This window comes from Naegleria fowleri (assembly GCF_008403515.1).
Source record: "Naegleria fowleri strain ATCC 30894 chromosome Unknown tig66, whole genome shotgun sequence".
In the NCBI taxonomy this organism is placed as follows: Eukaryota; Heterolobosea; class Eutetramitea; order Acrasida; family Naegleriidae; genus Naegleria; species Naegleria fowleri.
In genome coordinates this window covers 275,018-298,258 of record NW_025407998.1, presented here as the reverse complement: position 1 = coordinate 298,258, position 23,241 = coordinate 275,018, and the positions used below count along the sequence as shown (strand labels likewise).

The 23,241-nt window shown below is 36.0% G+C and overlaps 7 protein-coding genes across 7 annotated transcripts; 4 read left to right on the top strand and 3 right to left on the bottom strand.

Annotated features, from left to right (window-relative positions):
• Window positions 1-147: 147 nt before the first annotated feature.
• FDP41_008946 (uncharacterized protein) lies at window positions 148-1,704 on the bottom strand (the record flags this gene model as incomplete). Its single annotated transcript, XM_044712852.1, has 1 exon — window positions 148-1,704. The coding sequence occupies one exon, from the start codon at window positions 1,702-1,704 to the stop codon at window positions 148-150; it is 1,557 nt and encodes a 518-aa protein (XP_044557411.1).
• Window positions 1,705-2,724: 1,020 nt separating this feature from the next.
• Window positions 2,725-6,426, top strand: FDP41_008945 (uncharacterized protein; the record flags this gene model as incomplete). The annotated part of the gene is made up of 2 exons (XM_044712851.1): window positions 2,725-3,050; window positions 3,462-6,426. 2 exons carry the CDS (start codon window positions 2,725-2,727, stop codon window positions 6,424-6,426), a joined length of 3,291 nt encoding a protein of 1,096 aa, XP_044557410.1.
• A 551-nt stretch (window positions 6,427-6,977) lies between these two features.
• FDP41_008944 (uncharacterized protein) lies at window positions 6,978-7,981 on the bottom strand (the record flags this gene model as incomplete). The annotated part of the gene is made up of 2 exons (XM_044712850.1): window positions 6,978-7,452; window positions 7,536-7,981. The coding sequence occupies 2 exons, from the start codon at window positions 7,979-7,981 to the stop codon at window positions 6,978-6,980; spliced, it is 921 nt and encodes a 306-aa protein (XP_044557409.1).
• A 561-nt stretch (window positions 7,982-8,542) lies between these two features.
• FDP41_008943 (uncharacterized protein) lies at window positions 8,543-11,309 on the top strand (the record flags this gene model as incomplete). The annotated part of the gene is made up of 2 exons (XM_044712849.1): window positions 8,543-8,883; window positions 9,323-11,309. 2 exons carry the CDS (start codon window positions 8,543-8,545, stop codon window positions 11,307-11,309), a joined length of 2,328 nt encoding a protein of 775 aa, XP_044557408.1.
• Window positions 11,310-11,691: 382 nt separating this feature from the next.
• Window positions 11,692-12,940, top strand: FDP41_008942 (uncharacterized protein; the record flags this gene model as incomplete). Its single annotated transcript, XM_044712848.1, has 2 exons — window positions 11,692-12,024; window positions 12,182-12,940. 2 exons carry the CDS (start codon window positions 11,692-11,694, stop codon window positions 12,938-12,940), a joined length of 1,092 nt encoding a protein of 363 aa, XP_044557407.1.
• Window positions 12,941-13,078: 138 nt separating this feature from the next.
• Window positions 13,079-13,993, bottom strand: FDP41_008941 (uncharacterized protein; the record flags this gene model as incomplete). Its single annotated transcript, XM_044712847.1, has 1 exon — window positions 13,079-13,993. The coding sequence occupies one exon, from the start codon at window positions 13,991-13,993 to the stop codon at window positions 13,079-13,081; it is 915 nt and encodes a 304-aa protein (XP_044557406.1).
• A 214-nt stretch (window positions 13,994-14,207) lies between these two features.
• On the top strand, window positions 14,208-23,114 carry FDP41_008940 (uncharacterized protein; the record flags this gene model as incomplete). Its single annotated transcript, XM_044712846.1, has 6 exons — window positions 14,208-14,273; window positions 14,414-14,474; window positions 14,530-14,700; window positions 14,776-15,323; window positions 15,383-15,882; window positions 15,953-23,114. 6 exons carry the CDS (start codon window positions 14,208-14,210, stop codon window positions 23,112-23,114), a joined length of 8,508 nt encoding a protein of 2,835 aa, XP_044557405.1.
• Between the last annotated feature and the right edge of the window lie 127 nt (window positions 23,115-23,241).

Sequence of the window (23,241 nt, the reverse complement as noted above, 5' to 3'; positions counted from 1 at the left end):
ACTTGGAGCAGAGAGGTGGCCCCAGACGCCTCTTTTGATGTACTGAATCTTTGTCTTTTTGATAATGATGGAATTTTCAATATTAATTTAAAGTGAGAATTCTCAATACTTATGAGAATTATATTAGTACGCAAAGAAAAATATATATTAATGACCTGCCTTCTTTTTGGAACAGCACGAACAGAAAGGCCAATACACAAATTCATACAAATCCATCGCTGCCTTATGATCATACAAAATATAAATCAACAAGGCATGCAAACACAACATGAAAAAGTCCACAAACAACATTTGCCACAATGCATAATATTTGGAGAGAATTCCCGTGTGTGAAACTTTGGTCAGAGAGGCCAACAAGAAAAAGACACATGTCAATGCAAAGACCACAAGACTCGCAAACATAAATTTGGTAAATCGCAAGGACGTGATCGAAATTCCTTCCTTTCGAATTCTCGATAGGTCCCAATACAATTTCAATCCAAAGACAAATAAGGACACACTCAATCCAATAAATATCACCATTGAGAAAATTAACACAATTCCACTCGCAAGTCGAAGTAATCGTTCAGCAATGACATAGGCAATGGCCAGCAAGAGCATGAAACCTAACACAACAAACATGATCACTCGTAGAGGCATTAATAATTGATCGGTGGATCCCTTTCTCTTATCCGATAAGGCAATATTACTCCACAACACGGCAATTAATAGAAAACCAGTCGTCATGAAATAAAAACACAACGAAAGGAAAATATCCAACACAGCGAACATGTCATAGGGTTTTGCTGCGTGACAAATAATTCTCACCAAAGTGTATGTGAAGAGTGAAATGGAAATGACAATCATGACCACAAGTCTCAAATGTCGAACAGAAAACCATTTAAATGGAGTGTAGATTTGTTCATCAGCATATCCCATTGGATTTTCTGCATTACCTGTCCACAAGGTACGTATGTATGTGTTAAATCTCAAAAATAAATATCGAATTGATTTTAAAAAGGAAATTTGTAAAACTCCAGGAAGTAACAAGACAAAAATGGCAATTATGGCTTCAATACCATAAGCAATGGTAAAAACAGTCCAATCCAAATAGAGTCGAGCATCAATGACAGAAAAATCTTTGCAATCAATTCCCCATCGTTTTTCATTTTCGCAATAGCAATAATAAAGATTATCCAAATCAAATAATTTTCCATCAAAATAAGGAAATGGTAAACAAGTACTTTTTTCACTTCCACACAAACTGAATTGATCGATCGAACTGTCACGTGTCATGGCCACTTCACACGTTCTTCGAATATAGGGACAAGTCGAAACATTCCAAATTCTCGCTTTCAATGTATCATTTCCTAAATCACAATATTTGCAAAACATTTCCACCAATCCAAATACTGAACTTTCAGCCAATTTCCTATAAAAAGGATCAGCCACCGTTGCATTGGTATCACAAAAAAAGTATTCACAAGCATTACTTCCATCCACAGCAATGTCATTTCCTGTATTTCTAACATAGGAACAAACATCCATTCGATTTGTTGTGAAATAAATCATGGAATCTCTAAAATTTGAAAAATCTGTAAATGAATAAATGGCAGCATCAATCATGACTGAAGTAAATGATGGATAGGGTGTGGTGTTGTTGGCGCTTGGATTCAAAAAAGACGAATGGACTGAAATAAAGTGAATGATTGTTGGCAGTTGCATTGAGAGATAAATTGAAATAATAATTTTCATGTTGTTGTTGAATGGAATTTTGTTGTTGAATGGATGATAATAATGGTTGATAGGAGGAATAGGGTTCGGAACGATGAATGGAATCTTCATCACCACCAGCAACAACGTGCGGATGATAATGAACGAACATTTGGTGGCATTTGACAAGTCGAGTGTGAACCATCAAACAAGTCATCATCATTAAGAAGAAAGAGAGCGAATAGTGGAAACTATTGCTTCGGTTACTGACACCACGCATCCTCTTGTTGAACAACGTGGTGTTGATGTGTTGTTTTTGAATCGCTGTCAGCAGTCACTGTGTGAAATTTTTATCACGTTTTGACATTGATTGGAGTGGTTGTAATGTTCCTTGAAAAGTCATTCGCTTCAAAAATGGTGCATGAAATACATACCTTGGATTTGAGAATAAGCACACGCATTACTGACAATGTTCACTGTGGTCCTCGTTTGAACACGAGCTTCCTGTTGAGAGTAAATTTTAATGGACATTCACTACCTATTTACTAACTATTTACTAACTATTTACTACCTATTCACTACCATTGTGAAATTGAATATACGTGTTGTTCATTGGCAAAGCAAACACCACCTATATTCAATGAGTCGTCGAGTGTGGTGCACTCGAGAGTGAGTGCGGGAGGAGCATTGTTGTTGCGTGTGTGTGTGTGTGTGTGAGGGGACGACGACCAGAAAGAACACAAGAAGAGAATCCTCCTCCTGTCCACTCACTATAGTCCAACAACACACACACGAGTTTCACGCGTCTCGACACGAGAAAAGTTTTGGGGCTCAACAAAATTTTGAACCGCAAAAAAAAGTCAAACCATTAAATTGAACAGACGACGACACGACACGACTTTTGGCGCACACACACACTCCCGCACACACGCACACTCTTCTTTTACAAGGTCGTCCAATTATTAGTGTATATAACTATTATTACGATAGTATATCATCATTATCTCTTATAATATTATTTACAAATTTAACATGTTACCACAACAGCAGCAACAACAAATCTCTCAACCTTCTCAAATCACCAATGCCGAAGAATTGGAAAGAGTCCTTTTGAATTTAATGGTTCCTCAGAGTGCCATTATCAAACAAGCAGAATCTGTGATTAAAGTATTTCTCAAACAACGTGAATGTATGGTTGGATTTGTTTCACAAATTAAAGGATCGACGCATGTGGGTGTTCGACAATTGAGTGCTGTCTTGATGAGATTAAAGATGAAGAATCATTGGAAGAAGTTGGATGCACAAGTGAAGGAAGAGATTAAGTTTAATATTTTGAATGCCTTGTTGAGTGAACCAACGTAGGTTGAATTTGTTTCATCCCATGATTGTTTACATGATGATGATTAATTTATTATTATTATTTATTTAAAATTATTATTTGATAATAATTTAAATGATTATCATCATCACGATGTTCACACGCACACTCAAACCATCGTATCAACCAATTCTCTCCGAATAATGACCACTTTGATGATAATGACCACCCATTTGATGTGTGTTTGTTGTTCCATCACCGTCCTGTCGGTCATGATGATACCATTGACTCTAATGTCCGCCTCTCTCTGCTGTTCCTTCTTCTCAATGGTTACTTGTTGTGATGATGGCACTCGCTGTTTTTGGTTCAATGGTGTCTCTCTAAAATAATTATCACTGCTTTTCACAACATTTGTTCCAACAACAAATGACCTTTCAATGTCTCTTCACAGTCACCTTGTGCGAACTTCTATCATTCAACTTGTTGGTTCGATGACTCTTCATGAAATTTCCAATTGGCCAGACCTTCCAAAATTCCTTTCTCAATGTGTTTCACACGAACAATCTGCTTTTAGAGAACTTGGAATTACACTTTTCACAGTTTTGATTGAAAATACTCCAGATGAAATGTTGAACAACTTTTCACAAATTTTGGCAGTTTTCCAAGCAGGATTGATGGATAGTGACTCTGCTGTGAGAATTGCAGCATTGAAAGGAATTCGTCAATTGGTTCTTGAAGTTGATGATGTCAATGAAGAAGATGGACCAAAACAATCAAACCCACAATTGGATGCAATCATTCAAGTCATTCCACAAATGTTAGAAGCTTTGAAACATTGTATTGCAGAATCAAGATATGAAGAAGCATCCAATGCTTTTGAAATTTTCGATGAATTGGTTGAACACAAATCCACAGCATTTGACAAGATTGTTCCAAATTTATTGAGCTTTATGTGTGAAATTGCTGTGAACACACAATTGACCAATGAATTGAGAGGAAAGGCAACCACATTTATGGAATGGACCATTACTTACAAACCCAAGTTAATGATCAAGTTGGAAGTTGTTCCACACATTTTAAATGTTGCCTTTGCATTGATGAGTGAAAGAAGAGAAGAAGAACTTGAAGAAGGTTACGAAGCAGATGAAGATGAACACACTCCATACGATTTGGGTTCTGCACTTTTAGATAATGCTGCTGTTGAACTTCCAAGCAAGTATGTCTTTAAGGATATTATTGAGAGAGCTCTTCCATTGTGTCAAAGTGCCAATGAATTTGATCGAAGAGCTGGTATTACTGCTTTGGGAATTATTTCAGAAGGTTGTCAAGAAGCTGTCAAAGCTAATTTGGAACAAGTCGTTTCATTGATTGCTGCAGGTTTCACAGATGAAAGCAAACTTGTTAGAGCTTGTGCAATTTTGGCAATTTCCAGTTTGGCTGAATTTTGTCAACCTGAAATTTTGAAATATCACGAAAAAGTCCTTCCTTTCATTATTCACAACCTCACTGATAAGAGTTTTGAAATTAAGGAAAAGAGTGCTTACAGTTTGGACATTTTCACACAACATATGGAAGGTGAACCAATCAAACCATATTTGGAATCTATTTTAAACAATTTCTATTCCTTATTGACCTCCAATGACAGAAAATCTCAAGAAGTAGCTGTCGCTGGTATCAGTGCTGCTGCCTCTGCTGCTGGTAAATTATTTGAACCCTATTTTAATCAATTTGTCATGATGATGAAACAATTAATGGAGGCAGAAGGAAGTAGTGACCTTCTTGTGTTAAAATCGAGAGCCACTGAATGTGTGGGTATTATTGCATTTGCTGTTGGAAAACAAACTTTTGCACCTTTTGTCGATGGATTCATGAGACTCGCAATGGCCAATGTTGAAAAGAATAATTCATCAGAATTTAAAGAATATACATTCATGTTCTTTGAGAGTATGGCCATGACTTTGGGAGAAGATTACAAAGTTTATTTACCAACTGTTGGTGAATATGTAGTGAATGCATTGTGTGCTGAAGATACATGTTTTGAAGTTGAAGGAAATGATGGAAATAATATTGAATCTTATGGAAATCAATTAGCTGCTGATGATGATGAAGATCTTGCAGGTGATGGCAATGATGAAAATGATTCTGATGATGATATGGGATTTGATGGAACTAATTACAAATTTAGTGTGAGAACTTCAGCCATTGATGAAAGAAGTGCTGCCATTTCATGTGCTTGTCAAATTGCAAAAGCAACAGGTCCACACTTTGCTAAATATTTACATCAAGTGATTGATACAGTGATTGATTATGCTGGACATTTCCATTATTCACTTCGTAGACAATCTATGACTTCGATTAGAAATCTTGTTTTTGCTGCTGTTCCAACTTTGGAATATCAAACAGAGAATCAAGAACTCAATGAAGATCAACGTGTGGTTGTGAATAAGGTGATGCAAACTTTGGTTCAAGCATTGACAGCTGAAGAAGATAAGGAAACTGTTGCAAGAGCTTGTGAAAGTATTATTGAACTCTCTCACAAATTTGGTCTTCTTGTTTTGGGTGGTTATATTACTGAAATTATGGATGGAGTGATTCAATTGTTGAGACAAAACACTCCATGCAATTCTACTGAAATGGAAGATGAGGGAGATCATGACATTGTATTGATTGATGTTGTGGCTGATATTGTGGACACGATTGCTGGTTTGTTGGGTCCTGAATTTGCTCCATTCTTTGAAAAGGTATTCCCAGATTTGATGAAATACTTGCAACCAACAAGACCCATTGGTGACAGAATTATGGCTTTGGGAACTATTTGTGAAAGTTTGAATTCACTTCAAGAACACATGAAGCCATACGTTCAACACGTGTTGCCAATTATTTTACAATGTATTAAGGATCCACATTATAATGCTCAAAGAAATGCTATTTATGGTGTTGGTGTGATTGCATTCTTTAATAAGGATGAAGTTCAACCACACGTCATGCCTGTATTGGCTAGTTTACATCCAATCTTTGTCGATCCAAGCAAGTATCATCCAGCTGTGGTAGATAATGCATGTGGAGCGATTGCTAGATTTATTGCATGTGGTCTTCAAATGCCTTTGGATCAAGTGTTACCAGTTTTCTTGAGTGCTCTTCCACTCCGAGAAGATTTTGAGGAATGCCCAATTTGCTACACTTCTCTCTCCATGTTATTGGAGAATCCAAACAATACCACTGGTCCTCTCTTGCCACAAATTTTGCAAAAACTCGTCGAAGGATTGACTCTCCCAGCAGAACGAATGAAGGACAAGGTGAAAATGTCCATTTTGGAAAGTATTAGAAAATTCTCACAACAATATGGTCAACAATTCCAACAATTAGTTGCTTCTTTACCACCTAATCAACAACAAGCTCTCCAACAAATGCTTTAAAGAGTCTCTGAAATAAACACAATTTTGAAAAGCACATTCTTTATCAAGAAAACATTATAGTGAGCATTGATGTTTCTTCCTAGAGGTATCAATTACGATCTGAGAGATCAACAAATGAATGAATTCGAAAACTACGATTGAATGAATGGTTTATTGTTATGGAGCGAAGCAAATCCATTGGGCCGCTTTCATCAAAAAATTGATAGTTTCCAACCTCAATAAAAAAAATTCGAAAGAACAACAAACCCAATAACCCTTTTTAGGTTAGAAACAACAAACCCAATGAACCAACATCCTACATGCATAAACCAGGCAAATTGTGGCAAAGGCCTCAACACTAGCCCAATACGATCATCCAATTCCACATCGGTTGATACTATTGGAAGGTTGTTGGACTCGCTGGCGGTTTCCATGAAACAAAACACGTCCCGCATGCAAAAGAATTTAGCAAAAGGCGATTTCTTGTATGTTCAAACGAATATCAATGCTCGGATTCACTAAGGTATTGAATATTATGTCTTAACCTTGGTTATGCTTTTGAAGTTAATAAATTAAACGTTCAGCTCCATATCAAGTTTCACGAAGCATGGCAAATCATCTAAAAGCTCTTCATAGATGAACCTATTCATTGTACCTTCGATGCAGCTACTTTTGCACAACATCTTTTCTTCAAGCTCTCTTTTGAGAAGCACGGGCGATGTAGAATTTCTTACATTGGAAACCAGTAAATCAAAACATGCATTACAATATTGCAACCAAATCTCCTCAATACGATTCGATCCAAGATGTTCGAATATTGGTTTGAAGGAAGAGAGGCTTAACAAACCTTGTGAGAGAGAATCGAAAAGCAGTGAGCACGGTGAGAATTGTTGACCGGTCGTATTATTTTCATACTCAATTCGAATACTCCTTAGAACATCCTCTAAATGATTATGACCAGTGACCATGAGTGGAGGTGATGAAAAGTACTCCATTCGTCGTCGGGTCCACAAAGGATCTGGGAGATGAAGCACACCAGGAGTTTTGCTATATCGTTCGGTTTGTAAGTGATTATGAGTTGATGAGGTTTGAAAAGCCTTTTCTATCGCTACTACTACTACTCTACTTACATCTGTTGAACACATCTGGCAATCACAAGGTCAGAAAACGTGTGCTCTACTTCATCCAAAACTTTATCCATCGTGCTGTTGTTGTTGCACAAGCACGAGGAAAGGATGCGGCTCATCATATTGGCCAAGCAAAACACCTGGACCACACTTACTACCGCTCTCATGAGATGATGTTGGTTTTGTTGGTTCCATGGCCATTCATCGCCTCCGATCGGAGACGAAAAGAATTCATTCATAATGCTTGTTTGTAAATGTGCTTTCACTTGATCTAAAAACAGGATACAATCTTTTGGGGAATGATGGAGAGGGGGAGTATTAGAATCTTGTTGAATTGATGAATTGTCATCATCATCATGAGGTAAGGCATTATCATCTAATTCCTCAAGGCTTGTTGTTGATTTGTTCGGTTGAGATGAAAAGAAGAGAAGAATCCACCTGATGAACATATAACCCGAAGCTGAAAATACCACTATAATAGCAATGATGATCAATGAGATCCTTCTCATCCAACGATGGCTTTTCCCTTTGGCATATCTTGTGAGAGATTGATAAATCTTCTTCATGTGGTGCCAACATGAGATAGAAGAGCACACGGAAAGACTTCCCAATCGAATCTTGATGATATAATCCACCAGTATTTTACATTCTCTCGGAAGAAGGTTGTGGTGGTGATGATTGATCCATCCCTCGCAGAGGGCAAGCAAGTTGATGCATTTCATTTTTCAAAAATTTCATAACGGTTTTCTTGGGAGGGAACTTTTTACACCTCTGATCAACCACATGAGGATGAACCCATGAACCCCACGTGGTGCGTCATCATGTTCAGGTTCACCTCTTCTTCTTCTTTCCATCAAGAAATAACAGAGTCTGGATGAGTGTAATATCATCATCATCTCATGGAGGAAAATTTATTGGGCGATAAGAAATGAGATCAAGCCTCATCGCACGCACGACAGTACTGTCACTCGCTTTGAAAGGACTTGTCAGCCCAAAAAAAACTTTCAACAATGTCACGAACAAACAGCCCTGTCGTGCCAGCAACGACAAAAAACTTCAAACAAGAAATCATCGCGATAAAAAACAAATCAGAAAACAAGTATTGTGCTGATTGCTTGGCAACAGAAACAGCATGGGCATCTACGAATTTGGGAGTTTTTGTTTGTATCAATTGTTCGGGTGTACATCGAAGTTTAGGAACTCATGTGTCAAAAGTCAAAAGTGTCGAGCTCGATGAATGGAATGATGAAGAACAATATGAAATTATGAGTCAGGTTGGAAATGTAGAGGCTAATGCTTATTGGGAGTGTAATTTATTTCCGTTCGAAAAACCTTCAGCACACGACAAGTAGTATGTAAAATTTGTTGAACATTTGTTGTCTCATCATGTCTCTCATTTGAACGCTGATGGTACTTTCAACAAATATTATCAAATTTTATGGATCTTTTGATATTTTAAATGTAATGTATGACATTGATCTAACACACAACAACATTCAATTTTATTTTCGCGGACATCATGATGATGCTCTCATTCATCAATCATCTGTCATTACTGCGTGTACAATCACGACTGAACATCCTCGGGTTCTTTGTTATCCCTTCTTCTCTGATTGTCATATCACACAAACTACTGCGTGGATGCGTTCGAAAAACAACGACAACAACCACACTCGTTACCTACTCACTGTGGCCACCATGTCAATAACAACAACAACAACCACGATGAATGTAATGCAACATATAAATCAAACACATTGCAAATACATTCCCAAACAACATTCCAACAGTTCCTTTCGGAAAAAATTCATCACAGACAAGTACATCAAAAAAGCATACATTCCATCTATGGAAAATTCAGATTTCAAACTCGAACGAGAATTTGACATTTCTTTGACCAGTAAAAAGGGTCACATCACAAAACAAGGAGCAAAAAGAAAGAATTGGAAAAAGAGATGGTTTGTTCTCCATGATGACACTCTTTCCTATTACAAGAGTCAAACCGATTCATATCCTGCAGGAAGTGTGAAAATTGAAATTGACAGTTTGGTCATGTTTGTCGATGAATTTCAAATCGGAAAAAAGAATTGTTTTGCAGTTGTCACAAAAAACAGAAATTACTACATGTTTTGTGATTTAGAAGAAGAGGTCAATGAATGGGTTTATGCTCTTCGTGCCAGTGTGTATTATGCTAATTTAAAGAAAGTGTACAATGATCCAAGAAATTTCCTTCGTGGCGATCAAGCAAAGAGAGTTGAAAAGAAGGGAATTTTGAAAAAACAAGGAGGCAGTTTTAAGAGTATCAAAACAAGATTTTTTGTGCTAAAAGATAGTACTCTCTCCTATTATAAGAGTGAAAAAGAAATGGAACCAATTGACTCGATTGATTTAAAAGGCACTCGAGTAGAACAAACCAAAAACACAAAATGTGGGATTACTTTACACACCGTCGGAAGACAATACTTTTTCTTGGCAGAAACTGAAAAAGATCGAGAAGAATGGATTGAAGCCATCAACAACGTCACTAAGGTTCTCAATGAGGGAGAACTTATTCAAAAGAAATCTATTGCAATTCATCAACTGATTATCAACAAAATCAAAGAGGCCAAGAAAGAAAGGGCAAATGAAATTTTAGGAGAACAGGTTTCTCCTCATTCACCCATGATGTGGAAAAGTCTCTCATTCCACCGATGTCGAAATCAATTTTTGGATCGACTCGAGGAAGGACCTGTCTCTGACGGCAACATTAATCCAGTTGAGAGATTGAAAAGTCTATTTCAAGAAGGAAAAATCACGAATACACGTGGCTCGAGTTTAGGTGAACATGAAGATTTAAATAATACTCGTGTCTCACTCATGTATCCAGAAGGTATGAAAATATTGGGAATAATGAATGATGAGAAAAAAATTTCATTGTTGACACCATCGTCACCATCTTCGTCAAGTTCAAATGGAGCTGTTGGCATTCCTGGAAAAGCATCTCTTTTATCTAATGTAGACTCGAGTGGTAGTAGCCCTTCTGCTAGCTCTCCTCCTGCGAATAGTAATGAACAACCTTACAAAATTGACGACATCAAACTTGACAAGCAAAAGAATCAAAAAAAGGCAAAGAAAGATCAACTTGTCATTGAACATGATGTGGTTGATGGAGATCATGCCATGGAAATTATGATTAAGGATTCTTTTTCAGTGAAGAGAAATAATGCAACTGTTCGTGAATCTGATGATTTGGATGATTTAGACGATCTAATTAATCACACAGAAAGTGTCAAACTTAAATATGACAGTACCAGTGAAGAGGATGAGGTTTCAAGCGGTGACGAAGTATCCTCTCGTGTGAATTCCAATACTCAAAAAAAATCTAGCGCTTCAAATTTATCCCATTCGTCATCCAAAGCTTCTCTTCAATCCTCGGCATCCTCTCGAAGAATTCTTGATTCAGACTCTGATGGTTCCGATCAAGAAATCTCACTTTCCAATGTCAAGCCACAAACAAAGAACTCCTCAACAAAGACTACTTCAAAAATTGTACTCAAACAAGTAATTGTGTCATCCGATGATGACGAAGATGAAACTGCCACAGTTGAAGCAACATTTACTCTTACCCCAGTTGAAACTCCAACTTCTCCAGTAGTTTCAAAAATCAAAACAAGAAATGTCACACAAAGAAGTGACAAGGACAAACCAAAGAGAAAGAAGAAACATCAAACAACATTCAGAAGAATGCACACCTTGGTTGAGGATCAATTACAATCGATTGGTATTGACGTTGAATAAGAAGTTTTTATTTCACAAAGAGAAATGTCACAACTGACAGTTGTGATTAACACTAATTGTGTGTGAATATTGATCGTTTTTCATGAAATTTTTTGGATCTGTTCAAAATTGTCATTCAGATGTGGAACTGCAAGTTGTGTTTAAGTATCTCAACCTTTGTAACGACGTATGACCACTATTTCAATAATACACCACCAGGTCAGCAATTTCCTTATAAATCAATAAGAACAACCCGTTGCAGCAGATTCTGATTTTTTGCAGAAACTGTTTTCCTTCAATGTTGTTTTCACTGATTTCATTGATCCTTCTCTTTTTCCAAAAATGATGATGAAAGAAGTCATCACCAAGCAAACAAGGAAATTCAAAAAAAAAAAGAAAAAAAATGATTTCCAATTCGCTCTCAGAGAATGTGGCTGCTTTTGTCTCTCACAAAGTCCATCAAACATTCAAATTAAATCCGAGTCTTTCTCAAAAAAAGGATTCCTTGACTCTTGTGAAGAACATCATGATGAATATTATTAAAAACTTTTTTGATGAAAAGTATCGGAAAATCAAAATGTCCAACCAAAAGTTTTCGGAAAAGATCATTTATGTACCTGGAGCCTTTGATTTATTGCTTCATTCAGGATTTAGAACGGATGGAGAGAATGCTTATTTGCCAATGGATGTAAAAGTGGAAGTATTGGATTTGGTTCTTTCAATTATTGAGGGATATGTAGGTATTCATATTGAGTCTTGAGACACACATGAGTTTCATACGATAATTATTGAATACTTGATATTTGGGAAATTTAATTGATGGAATATATTCCATTCATATGCATTTAATAATTTTTACTGCACAAATATTGCAATAATTCAATACACTATAGGAACAAGGAAAATTTGTAGTGAGCACGGAAAAGAGCTCAGCACTCAACTCTGTAGAATCCACACTTAAATTGAACGATTTGATTAATGCCTCTGAAAAATTAAAGAGTGATCCATCGAACATTGAATATCGATTGGCATATGCAAAAGCAGCTGAAGATGTAAAGCAAACAGACCTCTATGATTATTGCATTCGAATGTTGACAGAGTCTATTGAAAATATTGTAACGAACAAAATTCGTGACGATCTGTCAGTGTACAAATTGTATTATCGAATTGCGTCACTACATTACTCGAAAGGAAATTTAGAGACAAGCTTGTCAAACGTACAGTTGTGCGAGCAGTTGATGACACAATGCAATGATAGTGTTTTTACCGATACTGACCATGGCTTGCTTCATCATCTTTGTGCTTGCATTTATGCAACCAAAAAACAAATCCCAGAAGCAGTAGCAGAGTTTGATAAGGCACTGAAATATAATTATGATTTGAGAGATAATACGTTGAGACAAAAAGGAAACACATTAGCAACACACTATCTAGACACTTTCATGAAGGATAACACCAAATTTGATGAATGTGTGAAAGGTCTGCTCAATTTATTGGACACTGAATGTCCTGGTCATGAACATGTGTTACTTGTATTGGGAATCATTCATCATAGAAACGGTAGTGTTGAAGGTGCTATTAAATACTACAATGAGTTGTTGGAAAGGCCAGACCGAGATGTGGATGGTGTCATGCAATCCAAGGTAAGTTAATTCTTATCCAAGAAACAAGTTCACTCTCAACGTTCTCTCATTGAAAAGGATTATGGAAGGCAAATGCTTGAAGCCCTATCGAGAGACTACGATATTCAGCCATCTTCGTTACATGGAAGTGACGACACGAATAAATAGTTAACTTGTTTTTTGCTTTTTTGCAGCTAAACGCATGAGTCTCAAATTCAGATCATAATTTTGGTTGTCCTCTTCTGGTGTTACATTGTCATTATTCTCATCGCTGGTGGATCTAGTTGGGGTGCTTAATTCTCGTTTCTTAGTTTCACTATCTTCAGAGCCTGCCATTTTCACCTTAAACTTGTATTGTGTATGTTCTTTCCAGTCATAGTTTGCGGCTTTTTGAGCGCTTGATGAACTTTCAAAAGAAATGACACACCTTCTTTTTGGTTCTTTGAATATCATGATATTAATAGGACCAAAGAGACGACTGAATAATACTTTCAAAGAGTCCTCTGTCACATCCTGAGTTTTCTTCCATTTTACAATTACTTGACAAGAATTTGAGTTGCCATTCTTGTTTTTTTGTTTTTTTTCTCGTTCTCTCCTTTTTTCTTGCACTTGATGTAACATATCGTATCCTCCGCTTTCTTTAATTAGATAAGCCATTTCCTTGTTCAGTAATACTTGATCCGATTTTTCCTTCTTCAACTTATTTTGTTGTGCCAATTTTTCACGTAATTCCAACGACTCTCGCAAATCTTTGGTCTTGGCATCCATCTCTTTCTGTTGTCTTTCTTTATACTCAGCCTGTTTCAAAATTAAATCATACTTTGACTTTAATTCAGGATCTTTCAAAATGGTATTCGCTTCTGTTATTTTAGAAAATAAATGTTCATATTCTTTCTTTTTGTTTTCATCGGAAACTCTATCGGGATGGTATTGAGAAGCTTTCTTACGAAAAGCCTTTTGAATAGTTTCCGCTGTTGCCTCTTGCCAATTCTCAATTCCCAACCATTCATAATATTTTCCATTCGGGTCGACTTTTGGTTTTGTCGAGAGAGGTGTTTGCTGTTGTGATGATGATGAAGACATTTTTTTCTTTTTTTGTAATTTTATTGAATCTGGAGCAAAAGAATTGCTTTGATTTCCAAAATCCATTTATAGATGAGCGCTTCATGTTTGTCGTTTTCATTTCGAACTTTATCGTGCTACTCTTCCCTTTGATTTTTTGTCTATTGTTTGAAAAGGTGCTTGTTTTCTCTTTACTTTCCTTTAAAAAGTCGAATCAAGAAAATATTAGAAAAAAATGTCTTCATCGGTCATTAAAACCATCGTGGACAATTTGGGATCATCAAAGATCACTGAAAGAAAGGTTGGTAGAATAGTGTTATTGTTACATGCATATAATATATGAGATTAAATTGAACAATCATTGTTGATTTGAACAATCCGATCATAATTACATTCGATGATGACAATTTACGTGTTTGGCCAATGTACATTTGAATATAGAGAGGTATTACGGAATTAAGAGATTTCGTCTCAAGCAATCGGAATAATTTAACGATTTTAGGTAAGTTGAAGAAAATCCAGATCATCAAGGCTTTTATGAACATTATTTTTGAAAGATGATAAACAATGGAGCGCCATCATTAAACAACATCTTCTTCCCTGCATAGAGACAGAAATTAAAGCAAAATCGAACAAAAAAACTAATACTCTGAAAAACGATGTGGCTCTTCCCACAAAGCAAATCTTATTGACTCTCATTGAATTTAGCTTGAGTGATGACCCAGAAGGTATGTTCATCATCACATTGTGCATTTCGAACTAAAATAATTTTGTAAATTGAATATATATGCATTTGGTTGCAGTTGACAATGCTGATAATGCAAGACCATATCTCATTCAAGCAAAGACGATCAAAGAAATTGTACAATTTATTCTTTCAAATTTAAATTATGACGGAGAAAGCACCAACGATGACTCCGACAGAAGATATACTTTTGGTTCAGCTAGCTGTGACATACTGAAAGGAATGCTTCGAATTCGAAAATATTCTTCCAAGATTACAAGTGATCTATTTGATGAGCTTTTACAAACTTTTGGGGATTTATTGATTGCATGCTCTTCAAGTCAAACAGATGCTGCCCATTATGCATCTTGTTTGCCACTTCTAGTCCAAGAATATTCACGAGAATTTAGCAAAGATCAAATTGAAAAGATCTTGGCACTTTTTGAAGCTTATTTCAAAAGCAAAAACAACAACTATGAAAAAGTGCAACTTCACATCATAGAAACTTTGAACACTTTTTGTGAAAAGCAAGCGCTCAATAAGAGTGTTGTGTTACGAAAACTTGCAAATATCATCTGCTCATCTTTATTGGATATTTATTTGCAAACCAATAGCGAACACTTGAAGGTAAGATAATGAAAATTTACACAAAATGATTCATGTTCATTATATACCAAATATTTTAGATTGAGATTTTTAAATTTTTACACACTATTTTAAATCTCAGATATCACGACGAAGATGTTGTTTTTGAAAAAGACAATTTAATGAAAATATATTCAGTCCTCAAAGATAGTCTTAATCAAACCAGATTCTTTTCATTCAATATCAAGAATTTAAGTACATTAGAAGTTGATATCAAAAGAAAGAACAGAGATATTTATTTTGAATTTTGTACCGATTGCTTCTACCAAGTAATGCTCTTACAGGACACCAAAGAGGATTCAGACTCGCCTCCACAGAATCCACGAGAAGTTGAGGAATCTCCAGGATCTAGAAAGAAGAGAAAAATGTTTTCTGTAAAGGAAGAAATTGTTTCTGTTGTCAGTAACGATCTACTTTTAGATAAGGAAGAATTATCAAATTGGATAAGGTTACTATACACCTCAATTAACAGATATTTTGCTCATTTTTGTGGAATCTTTGAATCATTAACCAGCAGGCTATTTTATATCATGAGAGAAAGGTATGTTTGGCACTTGTCGAGGTATTTGTCTTTGATCTAGTGTTATTATGATTGCATTTCGTCTGTACAGAAAAGTTGTAGATGATGTACATACTCATATCCTGAAGATTTTTAGATACTTTATTCTGAAAAATGATAACATTTCGAACTCCTCTTGGAACGGCGAGCTGTTATCTCTACTTATTCAACTTGTAAAGACAGAGTGCAGCTATCTTTTGAGGGAAGTATTTTCCCTACTTGCCATCATATTAGAAAAGGTTGACAACAAGATAGCTTATGAAACAGACTTTAATTTACAAGTGCTAAGCTCAAAATATTTCAAAACGAGTGAGTTTGTTTGCGCCGAGTCCTTGCATTTACTTTTATGCCTCTATCATTTGCATCAAACAAAGAAAAAACTCCTTTTATTCAACGATAAACCATCAATATTCAAGTGGATTGGAAAAGCGTTCACTCTCACAGATGCTGTGGAAAAAGACTGCAAATGCATTTCCTTTGTTCTCTCGAATCTCATTATAACTGGAAATAGTGACCGTTATGATCACTTCAAGAAATATATGTATGATATTTATCTCAACGACTACAAATCACCGCGTGCGTTGTATTGCTTGCGAGAGATGCAAAAAGAACTCTATTCCTCTGCCACCGATAGTGTCACACTATTTACGAAGAATGATATGACAAGCTTGTTTGTTGAGAGTGAGAGTATGGAGCGACTTCTTGAAGTATTCAACTTAATTCTAAAGGAAGATCTGAAAATTGTTTCTCAGGAATCAAAGGAGAGCATTTGTTGCAAACTTTGCAAGCTGATAGACATTGTGAACACTTTCTTGAGTATGATTTTAGAGAATCGATTTTTCACTGAAAATCGAGTGTTTTATAAGTATTATCTAGACATTCAGTTAACATTGATAGTGAATTTAAAGGAGGCATTCAAGTTTGGTATGGGAGCTCCATTGTGGGCTTCTCTTACCGAAAAGCTGTCACAACTTCCTATTAAGGATGTTTTGTTACTAATCAAAGAACAAGATCAGATTGTTTACGAATGGTCAAAACTTTCCTCTGACGTACTTCTTACTCTGGTGTCCGAAGCGATTGAGAGGTTGAACCAACATTCTGTTTCTATTCTCAAACACAGCTCTCAGCATGATGACATTGTCATGTTGGACGACGATGACGAGGAGAATGGCTCTACCTCTCTTAAAAAACCAGAAGACAAAAAATTTAGCAGAAAGCTCGTTTCTTCTATAATCAAAATTTTGCAGTATTCTATCAGAGATGTCACATCTTCTCTTAAGGAAACCATAACCAAGACATTATTGGAGTTATTTGACAAGTCAAGTGAAGTATTTCCAAAGTTTGAAATTTGTGACCTACTGTTTCATGCTGGTGATGAACAACTTGCCAGAATTGCATTAGAGAAGATACCAAGAGAGATTGGCGATAACAAAAGTTGGACTGCTGTACTTAGACTGCTACAATCTCTTGATCAGCATTTGTATTTGCACAGTGATATCGTTTCAGAATGGGATGACTTATTGATATCATTAACCAGCATCTATGAAAAAGGGTTTTTCAGCACTTCTTCCAGTATTGAGCTTTCCAAGTGTATTGTTCGAGCTGCGATTTCTGGAAAATTACCAAACATGACAAGTATCGCAGAACTGGCTCTCAAATTTTTGGAAGAAAACAACTTTATGGCAAGATTGGAAATTTCTAAAAATTGTGCGGTCTTTCAGAAGTATCTAGAAAAAGAAACCATTGAAAAGTTATTGTACAGATTAATTGAAAATTCAAGCGAAGTTGGGATGGTTAGGAGCGCTTTATTGACTTTAACCTGTCTGGCATCCAATACCGATTACCCTCTAAACACTATTTTCAAAATTATGAATTATTATTCCAATGATTCCTTTGTTGACAGATATTTTGCAAAGCAATCATTAACATACCTCTCCAATAACCTCCAATTTTCTGACATTAATCAATTATTTATGAATAATTGCAGATATTTCATTTTAGAGTGGATGAAATCAAACAAGAACATTGATAACATGCCTTTAGATTTGCTTGGCTATTCATCACTGTCTGACCTTGTTCAGACCAATGCCCAAGATATATTCCCTATTGTATTTGTTCATTCTGAGGATAAAGGACTTTTAGAAACGCTTTGCTCGAGCATGAACATGAATTTAAAAGATGGCATTTCTAAATATTTCTGCTACATTTTCTCCTATTGTTATGCCATTTACACTATGGACTCGAACAGGGGTAAAGTGTTAATAGAAACGAAGTTAAGAGGAATTCTTGGCGCATCAATGGATGCCATTCTTCGATCTTCCAATTCAATTACTGATATAGTAATAGAGCTTTTATTGTTGATGTCAGACAATGCCGATAACACATTGTGCTTTTCCAGTTCAATCATTAAGAAAGGTGTTGAGAGTTTAGCTAAACTTTTATCACCAAAAGAAAATTTGAATCTTGAAAAGTTTTTGAAAGCCTCAAAACCCAGAATTCACATAATTTTACTGAACTTGTATGAACTAATCACATCCAAAGCTTATCCTATCGATCGAAGATTTTTCATATTGAAGACGTTTATAGACGAATTTTTAGGAGCAAACATTTATAGCCCTTTCGTTTTTCGAACATTAATTAATATGCTACTCAGCAGCACTGAAATTGAGTTTCCAAAAGCGGTAGAAAAAACTTGCTCATTGCTTCAGGTCATACTAGTACACCATTTGAACACGACCAACAATGAGGCCAAGATGGAACTCTATAAATCCATTCCAAAGATACGGAACAAAATGGTAGATCTAATCACAAGTGGGTGTCCAACAAGTTTGCCCAATATAATCTTGGAATTATTGTTTCGCTCTCAAAACCTTGCGGATATCCTCAAAAACTTGGAACCTTTTCCTAATTTGCCTATTTTCAATCAGCTCAATGAAATGCATGTCAAGATTCAAGGTCAAACATTACAAGTATCAGTACAAATGGATAATTTCATTAGAAGTGAAAACATTTCCGTATTCTCAATTAGGCATATTTCAAAGGCTCTGAGAGAAAACAGAAAATACATTTTAGACGTATTGAATCAAAACAATCAAATTTCACAACAAGGGGACTGGCTTGTAACAAAATTAATTTCAAAATTGTATAACATATGCTCAGGGGATTATCCCGTAGAATGGAAAGAGGAAGCTGTAATTGCTCTGGGAGAAGTTGGACTTATTCAAAATATTGACAGACTGAAAATGCATGACAAGAGTCTTGTAGATGAAATAGATATCAATAAGAATTCACCTCAGCGTCAAACAGAAATAATTATCAATTCTAAAATGAAAATATTTTCATTCATCTGCTCCTATTTGACAGACCCAGACATTAATATTATCAAAGTGGCGTCCAATACCATTAACAATATTTTGCAAACAAAAGAAGGAAAAGAGATTTGCTCGCGGTTTATTGATGCTGCTACTCAGTCTTGCTTAGAGCCATTTATCAACAACACAGATCCTTTTGTGCTTTTGCCACATGTGCTCGCCCAAAAAGCTTCAACATCATCCAGTACACAATACGAGCCAATGAGCGATAATCTGTATGATACTAGTAACAAGACTCATGATGAATGGGTTAGGGCTGTGACAAAGTCCTTACTGAGCAATGGAGTCACAGATCCAATTCTGGTGCGTTGTAGTGAGTTGTGTGGAGAAAAGACAGCTTTTGCAGAATTTTTATTTATGCTTGCCGTGTTTGACATTTCTTTGGGTGAAAGAGGAAAAGAGTTTTCAAAAGCACTTTCTCTTCTTTTGAAGAAGCATGTGTTTGAGAGTGCATATTCAAAGAAGGAAACCATTGTTTTACTGATGAATACTCTCGATCTATTACATAGAAATTACAGATTTGTTTCAATGAACTCTAAAAAGAAGCTCAAACCAAACACTTCGAAGTGCTTCTTGTGCATGGATTACTTGACCATTGCAAAAGCTGCCTCTAGGGCTGGCATGCATTTTTCAGCGCTCATGTTTTCTGAATTCTTCTATGAAAAGGACAATGTGTTGACACTCATTGACAAAAAGCCAATGGAATTTGAAGAACAAGCAGAGGAGTCCCAGAAGTTGCTTTTGTCATTATACAATGCGATTGATGACCCTGATGGTATTTATGGCGTCACTAAAAGTTATGGTATAGAATCAAAAACTCTTCTTTGCAGTAAGGAAGGAGAATGGTCCAATGCCCTTGGACTCTATGATTCCACTGTATTGGAAGGACGTCCACAAAGTCTCATTGGAGTGTTTGATTCCATGAAAAATCTTGGCCTCGATAGAATTTCCTCCATAATCATGAAAGGCTCTTCTCATGATGAAATGATGCAAAATCTTGAACTTAGAGAGCAATACTTTGAAAATCTGTGGAAAACTATTTCATTAGATAATTTAGAAAAGCATCCACCTTCCATACATTTAGGTTTCAATGAAACCATTTACAATTTGTTATACTCAATTGCAAAAGGAGACTCTTCTCACTTTGATTTAACATTACAAACTTATAGAAAACATTTATCACAATCTATCAACTCAACATCCAACATGCAATCAACTCTTGCAAAATTACAAAGTTTATCAGAACTTGAAAAAGCATGGAACATTAAATGGACAGACAGAAAACAAATTGTAGAAAGAATTCCAAAAGACGAAGATTTGGCACTTTTCAAGGGTTCTATTGGAATAAGAAATGATTCATTCTTCAATGTTGAAACAGTACTCAATGTAAGAACCTCTATTTTCAAAATACTTAATCTTGGGCAAGGTTTAATGGAACATCAATGTGCTATCGTCTCTCTTGCAAGAAAAGAAGGCCAAGATCAGCTGGCTACAAATTTAGTGAGTCAACTTACAACAACTACAAACAAAGATCTTCCATTGTTTATCATTCAAGAAGCAAAGAATCTCTACAAGAAAGGTGACAAGACTGAGGCCATATCAATTCTCAAGTTTCTTGTCCAAAGAGCCGCTAAAGTTGAAGAGTTGGAGAAACAACGACAACCAGTGGCAGATAAAGAGTTGGTGGTCAAGTTAAAGGCACTATACACCAAAGCCATTTATTTATTAGGTCGATGGTCTGGAGAAACGAGTACAGAAACCTATGACACCATTGTACAATTTCTTACAACAGCTATTCATCGTCATGACAACAAAGCAAAAGCTTACTATCAACTTGGAAAATACTACGATTCAGCTTATCAAAATATTGAGAGAAAAGAAAATAGTGAAGAGAGCAAGAGTTACAGAGAATTGTTTGAAGAGAATAAGGTTCTTCTTGCACAATATATGAAAAAGAGACAAGAGTTTAGAAATGATAAGGAAATTCCACAAGATTTTAAATCCAAATTAAGTTACTTGCAGAAAATTATTGAACTCGATCAAAAGGACCAAGAGAATATTACTATTCGCAAACAAACATATCGACAAGGTGTTCTCACCAATTTTATCAGTGCCACCATTCTTAGCAATAATTATGATCTTGTCATTATTCCTCGAATTTTGAACATTTGGTACTCGAATTCCAATGACCCTTCCGTGAACCATTATATTTACCAGACCACCGTGGGTGCACAGAAAAACGCTGCTATTGTTCCACCCTACAAGTTTGTTCCTCTGTTTTATCAAATTGCTTCTCGATTAGCTTATTACGAGGATCCTATTCATAGTTTCAATAGTGCAGTTCAACACTTGTTGTACAAAATTGCCCTTTCACATCCTTATCATACCTTGCCTCTTCTGATTCAAATTAAGAATGGAGATCAGAAAAATCAAATCATTACAAAAGCAGCGCCAATCAAACCAGATCCACTTAAAATCAAGTCAGCATGTGAAATCATTTCAAGGCTTGCCAAAGATATTCATCCTATTGTGCAATCCTATACTACTCTAATGGATGCAATTATTCAATTAGCATTTCTTGAATTAAGCCCAGAACAAAAAAGAAATCAATCCTCATCCCACAAACTAAGCACTCAATTATTAATTTCAAAAATCACATCATTAAGCATTCCAGTTTTGACAGCTGACATTCCCATCATTTCTTCTGGGGACTACAATATGCCAACTTTACCATGCATTCAGGGATTTGCTAATACCTTCTCATTGGCAGGTGGATTAAACTTGCCAAAAATTATTACTTGCATTGCTTCCAATGGATCTAAATACAGACAGCTTGTGAAAGGCAATGATGATATGAGACAAGATCACGTGATTGAACAGCTCTTTGGAGTTGTAAATCAATTACTTGCTAAAGAAAAAGATACAAGAAAGAGAAAACTACTCGTACGAACCTATAAGGTTATTCCTACTTCACCCACGAGCGGTATTTTAGGATTTGTTGAAAATACTCAACCATTGGCCACCATTCTCGTGGGAACAAATGAAGATCCAAATAATTGTCTTCATGCCAAGTATAGACCTAATGATATTTCGAATAATGAATGCAGATCTAGAATGGGAGCTCTAGAAAAGCAACGAGCCAAAACAGACATTCGAATTCAAGAATTTAAGAAGATTTGTGAACAATTTAAGCCCGTTTTCCATCATTTCTTCTTGTCTCAGTTTCCAAATCCAAGTGACTGGTTTGAGAAACGACAGGCCTATACAAAATCTGTCGCAACCATTAGTATGGTTGGTTATGTAATTGGTTTGGGTGATCGTCATGCAAGTAATATTTTAATTGACCAACAATCTGGAGAAGCTGTTCATATTGATCTTGGAATTTGTTTTGAACAAGGAAAATATTTACCAATTCCTGAGATTGTTCCATTCCGATTAACACGAGATATTATTGATGGATTTGGAGTGTGTGGAGTAGAAGGCACTTTTAAAAATAGTTGCTATGCCACCATGAATGTCTTACGAAATAATATGGAAGCGCTGTCACTGGTGGTTGAGGTGTTCTTACGTGACCCTTTGTATAAATGGGCATTGTCTCCTCTCGAAGCAATGAATTATCAAACAAGTAAGGATAAGAGAATTATGCCAACACAAAATACTGGGGAAGGTAATAAGAATAACAGAGATGCTGAGAGAGCCTTGTTGAGATTGAGAGAAAAATTGTTGGGTCAGGAAGAAGGCTACATGTTTGGTGTCAAAGGACAGGTCAATAAGCTCATTGCAGACGCCTCATCATTGGAGAACTTGGCACTCATGTTTCATGGATGGGCTCCATTCCTTTAGTTTGCATGATGATTGTCAATATATTTAAGAACATGTGTATTGACTTGTTTCAATAAATGCGATCATCAACACTATGTTCAAAATTAAATGGAAACAAGGTTTAAAATGCACCGTGTGACGTTTCTTC